This window comes from Dunckerocampus dactyliophorus, chromosome 8 (genome assembly GCF_027744805.1).
Source record: "Dunckerocampus dactyliophorus isolate RoL2022-P2 chromosome 8, RoL_Ddac_1.1, whole genome shotgun sequence".
NCBI classification, from domain to species: Eukaryota; Metazoa; Chordata; class Actinopteri; order Syngnathiformes; family Syngnathidae; genus Dunckerocampus; species Dunckerocampus dactyliophorus.
The window spans coordinates 30,301,253-30,311,769 of NC_072826.1; the positions used below are offsets into that span (position 1 = coordinate 30,301,253).

General features: G+C 44.0%; 1 protein-coding gene across 1 annotated transcript; it reads right to left on the reverse strand.

Moving 5' to 3' along the window:
• Positions 1–458: 458 nt before the first annotated feature.
• On the reverse strand, positions 459–10,080 carry ip6k2b (inositol hexakisphosphate kinase 2b). Its single transcript, XM_054785571.1, has 5 exons — positions 9,503–10,080; positions 4,226–4,457; positions 3,989–4,152; positions 2,882–3,057; positions 459–2,042 (listed from the first exon to the last, which is right to left on the reverse strand). Exons 1-5 carry the CDS (start codon positions 9,714–9,716, stop codon positions 1,455–1,457), a joined length of 1,374 nt encoding a protein of 457 aa, XP_054641546.1. The 5' UTR covers positions 9,717–10,080; the 3' UTR covers positions 459–1,454.
• Between the last annotated feature and the right edge of the window lie 437 nt (positions 10,081–10,517).

The following is a 10,517-nucleotide window of genomic DNA, read 5'->3' on the forward strand; positions in this document are numbered from 1 at the left end:
GCGACCCTGTGCCCTTTGTATTCTAATTGTATCGTTCAGGTTTTCATTAGGTATGCACCTTCAATAGAAAAGAACTTACTGGAGCACCAGGCTTATTTGACACAGGTGTGCCAAGGTGCTGAAAAGTGACAATGCATTCCATTTGTGCCCTCTGCACAACCTTTCACAGCATTCTTGTTTCTAAACATACTCAAAAGTGAATACCCCTAACTTTTTCTAATCAACTACGTGGCACAGGATTCATGAACACAGTAGCTGGTTCTAATACTTCCTGCTTGAGCAGGATTTCAGATTTTCCCTTTTTGCGTTACATAACCTGAGACCTGGTCTAACCAGTCAGCGACATCGCCGCAGCATAGCAGCGTACCATTACTGTGTGAAGCTTGCAGTAAATCCTGTGGTGCCAGCGTTCCACTCACGAGATAAGTAGAATAACCACACATTAGAAGATACGCCTATACCACAAATCAATGCCTTTATTTTCCAAGACACCGCCAACACACATAGGTAGGTATACAAGAGAGCTTATCGGCTCTTGCGGTAACAAAATAAATTCAGAAAGAGAAGAGCACATTTAAGAGTGGTTATATGGAATGTGATTCAACAACTTTTTTCAAATAAATAAGTGTCTTTGTGTTTTTTTAGTGATTTTAATCAGTAAATTCTCTTAAAAGGAATGAACAGAGAACGTCGAACAAAAACCACATCAGTAATATAAACAAAGTTTGCAATTCTGTCTTCTGTTTACAGGCAACAAAGTACAGACGGGAACTGTTTGGAGGAAAAAAACAAAACAAAAATGAAATCCCTTCTTCTGTTTCTAAAGCGTGTTGTTTGTCTTTCGTTAAAGAGTTCTGATTGGACACACAGAGCACGTTTCCTACAAACACCAACACAAACACAAAATGTCCTTACATGTTGTTTTGGATTGCTACAAGGCTGCTGACCCAGCCAGCCCAGTCAGCCCTTACAGCCCCCCCCCCCTCGCCCGAAACACCAAATCAACTACACTTGAATTTCAATGCTCTCTACCTCACGCTTTCTCTCTCAGAGAGAACGTACAATAAAGAAACCCGTGTTTAGCGCAGGAGGAGGGCAAGGAGGGGAGAGGGGAGGGTCCTACGATGCTACAAGGGTCCGTGTCCGTCCAGAGACATCCAACTTGTTTGCCGCTCCTCTGGCCATGTGCGCTAAAGAAAAAGGAGCAGTCTCAAAAAGAGGGAAAAGTGCGACGAAGGGCTCAGGCTGCCCCGTCCGTTCTCCGGCAGGTCCGGGAGAGCGCAGGAACCGCCGCACACGCTCTCCACCCCCCCTCACCCCGAGGTAACCTCCGATCGGGAGGGAGTGTCAGACCTCCATGCGGGCAGGGGGAGGGTGGCACCTCGTAGAAGCAGGGCGTCGGCTCATCGAGCTCCTGCTTGAAATCCAAACCACGTGGGCTCTCGGTTGCAGACTCAGTCGGTGCTGTGATCCTCCAGCTGGGAGATGATGGTGATCAGGTTCTGCAGTCCAAAGATGAAGCCGCTGTCCTGGCCCTCATGCACGACGCTGTCCTCGCCGTAGTGCCGGCACGTGGTGTGAGCAAAGTCAATCATGCGCACGTCCACCGCCGGGCTGCTGGCCTCAGCTGTGCCATGTGTGGAGCGGATGCCGCCTCCGCCGCCGCCTCCTCCGGCCCCACCGGTACTGCAGCCTGCGGAGGACGAACGAGGGACATATGCCCCTTCCTCCTCCTCTTCATCAGACAACTCGTCCTCGTCCCCCTCCTCTCCGCCGCGGTGTCTGTGTCGAGGAGGGGTTCTGGGAGGATCTCCGTCGTAGATGATGAGCAGGGAGCTGGAGTAGAATCGGTAGGACTCGCAGGCCTCCAGCGCAGCTTGCATTTCCCGCAGGCGCCGGAGCACCGGGTAGAGCAGCTCGCGCCGCAGACGACACCCGTCGTGGAAAAACTGGTAGAGGGCCTCTTTAAAGCCGGCGAGGTTCAGCTTGCGGCCGTGGTATTTATTCATGAAAACCAGCTGGCCCGAGTCAGACTGGTAGACCTGTGGAGGTAAGAGAGTGCACCGTCAGAACAAAGCAAAAAAAGTGAAAAATAGGCCTGTCACCATAACAAATTTTGCTGGTCAGTAATCTACTGCTGCAAATTATCGTCCATAATCAATATTATCGGCAACTTTTTTTTTTTTTAAGACAATTTTCTCAAATATATGGCATACAATTTATGCCATGTAACCGTCCTGAATGGTTGCATTTCTTTTGCAATGTAGCGAGCGACACTGTCTGCGAGCACACACCGTTTTGCGATATTTTCTTCATATTTACATTGCCGACCAAACACCTCAGTAAGCGTCGGCTGTTGGGATGAAGGCTCATTATTGCTTTTGAACAAATGCAACATATCACTTGGTCGGCGTTCATGCGCTCACCTAAAACCCAAATAGTTCCACACTGGGGCAGTCGGCTGTGACGCTTACCTCGGAAAGCATCGCTCCTGTGCCCTCATTCATGTTAGCGTATGCTGGCTCACGAGGCTAACTGCTAACTCTCTGTATCCCCGCCTCCACAAAGAAGCTGAATGAGAGGGTAAGAGGGTTCACTCTCTCCGTTCATTCCATTATAGAACCAATGCGCACAGACACACGCCGAGTGAACCCTCCTGTCATCCAGTCTGTGTGGCGCAGAGAGACACGCAAGAAACACGCATGCACGTACATGTCAATTTATCGAGGTCGGCATAATTATAGACTTTGCTGTTTTTTTGTTTTTTTTTTTTTTATTGTTCGAGCCAGGCCTAGCGGAAAAATATCAATGTGACCCCTGCATCCATCAAATGTTAGGCTGCCACTCCTCTATGTACCCAGGATGACTGTGTGGGCTTTACCTGCATGCCACACAGCCGCACTCCAATGGAGGACGACGTGCTTTGCTGACATTTTCGGATCTGATTTGCCTTCTTCTCCTCCGATGCGTCGTCGCCGTGTTGGCGGGTGCCCATCTTCAAGTCTAAGACGCACGGGACCGTGTAGCGCCACGTTAGGTTCTCCAAAAGGATGAACTCTGTGGAGGTGTGGGTGAAGGAATGCACAACAACAAGAGGCAAGCAAAATACACCGCATGCTTACTAGCAACTAAAGGGCTGTTCGCACGCTCCGGGCCCCCTTGTGGCCTGTGCTCACATTGCGCATTCGTGCCACAGCCCGTACGCTTGTCCCAGCACTTCTATTCTGTTGTTCTACTGCCATTTCCCTGACTCATACAATGGTGGACTATTTCCAGTCTTGCGTGGAGTCTTTTTGCACAAGGTTGCAGCTGCCGTGAATTACTTGCAGGAGGGGAGACGCCTTTAATTCTGCTGTTTCACTGCCATTTCTCCAACTTTGTGGACTATTTCCAGTCATGTTTTGAGTCGTTGATTTTGTACAAGGTTGTGGAGGTCATGAATTTTGTCAGTAATCGCATGACTGAAAGGACACATCTTCTTTATCACGCACATGAATGTGTGTGTATGTCGGTTTGACTTTTCGATCATTTGGAGTCTTTGCATTTCCTTTCTAGTATGAACTGCATCTGTTATCATTAAGAATCTGCATGGAGCCAACGCATTACAGCCATTCTATGAGGTTGCGGGGCCACTTTGGTAGTTTTAATTTTCTAATTAATTTTAAAAGTATATATACACACAGATTTATAAAAAAAAAAACATAATAAAAAAATATTAAATATATATAACTAATATACAAGTCTTAAATCTATTATTAAAAAGACGCTTTGTGCTTTTTAGTTAGTAATACAACATTTCAGCCTTTTCTTGTTTAATGATGCCTTTTTGCTATTTTTCCTTTTTTGCCATTTCATATTATTTCTACATTTATTACCTTTCAAATGTTTTCATTGTTTTCATCTACAATGGCCCCCAGGCCGCATATTGGAGACCTCGCGCCTTAAAGCCAGTGCGTTGTCACTCAGTGACATCAGCATGAAAGGATACTGTATTGGTTGCGGTGCTTTGCGTTCTCCTTCATCCTCTGCAAGTGCTGCTGGTGGCATTTGAGGCTCCAGGGGTTGTGTTTGATCTGCGGCACCATGTTGCCTTTCTCCAGGCTCAAGTACAGGACCTCCGCCTGCTGCTGCGCCTGCACGTCATCCCGATAGCTGCAAATGAGAGCCGACAGACAAAGACGTCAGCGCCGGGGTCGGCGGCCTTTCCCGTTTTCGGCGACTTTACCTCATGATCTTGTCGTCTTTACGGCTCTGTCGCACTCGCTCTTTGCTGTAGTTGTCATTCTCCAGGTGCAGGGGGGACTGCTTTTTGTTGCTCCACTTCAACATCTTGCTCTTGGGCTCGCAGTCGGCAGAGGGGTCCTTGTTTTCCAGGTCGCCAGATTCGCTGTGTAGCGGGTACGCGACGAGGCACAGGTTCCCGCCTTCATCCTCTTCGAAGCTGACCGACACCACGCCTGTGACAAGGAAGCAGAGGATCGTTTTAACGCACAATTCCATGCAACGTCTGACAGACAACCACGACGTATCCCGCCGAGATTTGGTTTTGACGTCAGTCACCTGGGAATGCTAGACATTTTTTTCCATCAATTAAAATAATACAATCGTTATACTTTGTTTCAGAAAAAATAAAATATAAAAAATAAATTTAAAATGAATAAAATAAATTACTACAATATTAAAAGCAAATAATTACAAACATTTTTCTTCATAAAAATGAATTTAATATAAAATAAATTAAATTGTTATTATTATTAAAAATAAAACATTTCAAAATAAATAATGAATCATTTTTGTCACATTAAAAATACATAATTATGAATAACTTTTTTCATAAAAATATAATAAAATAAATAAATAATTAAAAATAAATGTTTTCATATTTAAAATAAATTACTAAAAATAAATTCATAAATAAATAATTAGGAATATTTGTCATAGAAATAATTAAAATACAAATATATTATTAAAAATGAATATTTTATTAACAATACAATAAATCAATAATTTAAAATAAATATTTAAAATATTTTAATTATGAATATTCTATTTATAAAAATAAATCATCGCACAAATATTCACTAAAATTTAATCTGAATAAAAATTATTTTGCAGAACTATTAAATGTTTAAACTCGTATCATACACCAAAAACAATCTGAGATGACACTGTGTGAACAATTTCAACTTAGAATAGCAGTATTAGCAGTACACTTCAATCTATTTGTGGCCGTGATGGGGGTGGCGTGGCAATGTGGTCGTCAAATTTGCACAATTAACCATGGTTTGTAAAAAAAAAAAAAAAAAAAAAAGAAAAAAAAAAAAAAAGTGAGGCAAGGTCATGAAAGCAAAACAAAAATGTTGAGCTCTACGAATGAGCTTCATTTCGTCGTTTCTTTTAATGTCACAAACAAGACTGAGCCGCCTGGGAGGACTTCGGCCCACAGCAGCGGTGGCGAGTTTAGGCAGCACATTTACTCAAGTCCAAATAAAGAACAAGAACAAGAACAAATACGGTAGGTGCTTGTAGCGCACTGTGCCGCATGAACCAATGAGTAAAACGTTGTTGCTGCTACGCAATTACTAGGGAGGTGTGGCCTGTCATTCAGTTTGACCAACACACGCCTGACAGATGGCTTTATGATGCACGCACATTTACAGAACAAATTGATGAAGAGGAAGCACAGAGACGCAAGCAGGGATGTACTCAATATACGGTGGTGAAAAGTATGGACGCAATGTCCCATTCAGAATGTCAAACACTACAAGAGAGCCATGTTGTAAAACGAGACGCACCACGCCTCCTCCTCAATGTCATCTGTGCTGACTGCAGCGTCCTTTAAAGGGTCCCGGACGTGATTCATCAACTGTGTTTAAATATGATATATATTGTTTGTAGTTATGTTCGACATTGTTCCATTTTTAAAAGCAAACGATAAATGAGCAAAAATGACATTTATAGTTGATGGCCAGCCATGACAAAGTAGCTCGCAGTTCAGTCTCATTTCTGGAAGTGACATCATCGGGGTAACCAAACACTTGTGGAGGCAGTAGATGGTGGACTTGGTTCAGTATATTTTTCATCAAAATAGTAGTCATGCCAAAATGTTGTGTTGCTGCTGGATGTTCATCGTATCCCAGTGATACTGGAAGTTTGTTTTCTTTCCCAAAATAGGAAGCTTTAAGACAACAATGGACGAAGCAAGTGCAGAGAACACGAGACAGATGGACACCCACCAGTTGTTCTTTGCAGTGATCATTTCACTGATGACTGCTATGAAGCAACACCTTTACAAGAAACATTTGGCTTGAATGTACGCTACAAACGTATTTTGGAAAAGGAAGCTATTCGGCCAGTAGACAGGAAAAAAAACAAGACGAGAAGAACGACAAAGTCGCCACAAAACAAAGTCATGTCTTGCTTACATAATGTCTCCTGAGCACTATTCCATGATAACGAGAAGGCTGCAAAGCATTATACATGTTAAATAAACATCTCTTCACAGCCATACTGTGGGGGGCAGGGCCCACGACAGCAAAATATACAATAAAAAGGTTATGAAAAACCCTTTACACTCATTGAGAAGCCCATTCAAAAGAATAATTGAAGGATAAGCAACTCCTGAGTAATTTGAAGGCGACCAATCTTCATCTCCATGTCTTCAGGCTTAATTCCATGTTCTAAAAGTTCTCTATTTTATCTCCAAATGTTTCTCCCTTCCTTTCTCCTCAAAAACTACGGACACATCGCCCAAATCTTGACTTGGTTTACCTGAGTGATAGCACCCCGATGGCGTCACGTCCGGAAACGAGGCTGAACAGCGAGAGCTATCTCGCCACGGCTGGCGCCATGAACCACAAATGTCATTTTTGCTCATTTCAAAAAAATTTAACAATGTACAACATTATTACAAACAATCTCTAGCATATTTAAGCAAAGTTGATGAATCATGTCGGGGAGCCTTTAAGCTTGACGTCATCTGTGCTGACAGCAGCATCCTTAATCCCTTCATCCTCCTCCTTCTCAGTGTGGCCTGATGGAAACCTGCAGCGTCATCACACCGCTACAAGCACCCAGTGTGGGAACTGGTGACTCGACTCCTGAGGAAGGCCGCCTTGTTCAAACCAAACAAATCCCGTCAGTTGCAAATCACACCTTTCGACTGTTGCAGCAAATTCCTTCAAACGGCGGCGGTGGTGGCTTAGCGGGGTCTCCACCGCTGGTCCTAGAAGTCTTGACTCTCTAAGTTCTCTGACTCCGCACGCTGGGTCTATTTTTAGTCGCACCCTGCATTTCTGACAAGTCAGATGCCAGGGATGTCATGCCTCCGTCACACAGACGGCTCTCACTGGGTAGACCAGCATGAACTGCTTGCCATTCATTGTGTCAGCAGTTACATATGTGGTCCTGTGGAACTCAGTCTATATGTCAGTGGTTCTCCATTGTATTCTGTCATAGTACTGAGAACCTGTAGTATTCATTTATCTGTACAAGGTTGCTGGCACTGGTATAGTTTAAGCATGAATAAAGACACTAAAAGACGTGCCAACCCTGAAGAAATGCAATTTCAGCACAATATATAGCATAGTATACAGTATGGTGCGCCCCTGACACCTCACTATTTGTAAAGCATTGATCTGCAGCAATCCCTCGTTCATGGCCGTTAACTGGTTCCAGACCCGCCCATGAGGAGTGAATTTACGCAAAGCAGGACTCAATATTAATAGGCAGAATATTTTCATAGTTAAGGCATAAGAAAACCTGTTTACCACCTTCTAAATACACTTTTTAAATGGTATTAGAGCCCTCTAGACATGAAATAACACCCCTATAGTCACCTTTACACTTCTATTCCCAATACTGTATAGTAGACATAAGATCAAATAAGACATTAATGACCTTCTAAATACACTTTAACATCATTAGAGACCTCTAGACATGAAATAACACCCCTATAGTCACATTTACACTCCTATTACCCAATATAGTAGACATAATAAGAGAAAACAAGACATAAATAAGATAACAGACTCGTACATTTGCAGTTCCTTGTTGTTTTTTTCCTGGACAGCGTATTTCCTGCGATGACTACTTTCTCATCAATGTATTGTAATGGCAGCTTTAAATGGCTTTACACTCATATTAGCCAATATAGTAGACATACGAGTAAATCGTCCAGTTACAAAGTAAATAAAGCTCCTGCTCGTGTTACTGTATTGTATTTGTACTTTATTTATCCCACAGCGGGGAAATTCACTTGTTACAGCAGCAAGCAAGATACGCAAGTAAAGAATACAGTGTAAAGAATACATATTGACTACAACATGGTTGTACTTGTGTGTGTTACCTGGGGGACCTTAGTGCCAGGCGGACAGGAAGTGACATCGGGGTTCCGATTTGAGTTTTAGCTCGTCGTGGATTATGGCTCCACGAGTAACCCGTGTTTTTATGATGATTATTATGTTATTATTTAGGACAATAATTTGTATAACTTGCTTAAATGTGCATGAAAAAAGGCAATATAGTCAGGGAGCGATATCCGAACTGTGATACAGAGAGGGACAACGGTACAGTATATCTTTGATCCAGAAACTGTGATATGGGCATCACTGGTGGTAGGTATGCGGGGTAAAGACAAAAATGATTTAATTAGATGCTTAATTTTCCTTTACTGAAATATCTGCGTGTAGCTCACCTCACACTACCTGCAAGTACAAACTCCATATTTGGAAGCTAAACCATGATACTACGTGGTACTTGATGGTACATAAACAGCTGAACAACCATTTGGCAGTGATGTACGATCATTTCTAATTCGATAAAGAGTAAAATTCAGGCTGGTATCAGCAATACCGATCCAATACGTGTATGATCCGTCATACAGATATTTTGATTTGAGAATTTACTTTAGAGCATGAAGAGATGGGAAGTATCCATATTTCAATATCGAGCCGCACATCACTGAGCGCTGGCCTATCGGGTTGTGACACACTGAGCCTAGCATATAATATTAGAATATAATACACTTAATGCATACGTTCATCATGTCAGCTCATCTTGCCTTTAAACAGAACAGCGGCAAGTTTGGGAAAATGTTTTTCTTCATTTTTATCAGGCTGCTGTGCCTCCCGGGTAAAACGTTTGGACCAGTAACAAAATATGGACATTTCCAGCAAGTGACTTGCCCGGCACACCCTAATCATCACATTTGACTGAAAACAATTGGAAAGATGGTTTCGCCAAGTTAACATGTATGAGGCCTTCACAGTCAAAGCTACTTCAAGGCCTCCTTTTTCAGACTGGGGGCGTCCTTCTATCTATAAATAAATACATGTACAGTAGCCGCATACTGCTATATCGTGTACATTCTGTTCTTGAGGGCCTCACAACAATCCTAAGGCACAAAACCCATACGCACGCGTAGCGTTACGTAATGCTAGCATGGAGATGAGCCACATGCTAGCCACCACGGCTACATGTGCACGCCTGGTGACAATCTTACCTTTATACTGAGGGGTGAACTTCCTCATTTCTGTCGGGAGGCTCTTGTAAAACTGGTGTTCCCGGGGAATGAGGGGCTTGCAGATAGTCTGCTCGCCGAATCGCAGAACGCACGAGTGGCCCCCCACCTGGTGCACGAAGGGTTCAAGCATCACCCCTTTCCCGGAATAGGGAGTCCCGTCCGCCTGCATGAGGGCTTCCAGAGCGGGACTCATCCTCACTCCGCATCGGACAGCTGAGCGTGGGGGACCCACGACGCGCGCGCGGAGGCAAGAGATTCTGCCACTCGTCTGGCTCCCTATGCTGGAGCTCTTCCCTGTACGGCCGCAGGGGGCGCTGCTCGAGCGAGTGGAAAACAAAAGGCTGAACAGGAAGGACAGAGCCAAGTAAATCCCTTATTCCCTTCGCGTCAGCGGCTCTGGGACACTGTACAGTACTCCTCTGTTCAACTATATAATCTCCGCGATAAATTTCGTGTCATAAAACGCTACGAACGCGACACAAAAGGCTACTAAATACGTTTCCGCTTGACGTGCACTCAAACTCGCTGAGTGCTGTAGCTCAACTGACGCACTCGTTAAAGTCCCTGCTAAAAGGCAGAAGCGATGCCCCCAAGCTCCGCCCACCCCCGAGAATCAGCCAATCGCGGAGCCGCCGTTGTCGCTGGGAGGAGACAGCTCGAGGAGATCAGGCAAACAAAGCGGGAGAGAGAAAACAGGGGGAGGGGTAGGCAGGAAAAACACTAGACACAAAAACACAACACTGAAGGCCTCCCCCCTCCCTTTTACACTGGTTGCACATTCTTCGCTTTTGCTGCCTTGAAGACAACCTGCGGCTTGTAAATAAGGTTAGAATCTGGTGCTGAAATGTCAAAGAGTACATAATGTGCATAAGTACATAAACAGTGGAAGAAGGACATGTCAATTGTCATGAAGGTTCAGGGGAGACTTTGGCATGCTATATTTACCAGTACCTGTGTGTTATATGTTACAAAAAACATTAGAATACCAAAATAC

Coding starts and splice junctions, on each gene's coding strand:
- ip6k2b (XM_054785571.1), bottom strand. CDS start 9,716: ATGAGTCCCGCTCTGGAAGCCCTCATGCAGGCGGACGGGACTCCCTAT. Junction 3,058..3,988: donor AAAGCACCGCAACCAATACA/GTATCCTTTCAT, acceptor ACACCTCCACAG/AGTTCATCCTTTTGGAGAAC. Junction 2,043..2,881: donor TGCGGCTGTGTGGCATGCAG/GTAAAGCCCACA, acceptor TTACCTCCACAG/GTCTACCAGTCTGACTCGGG.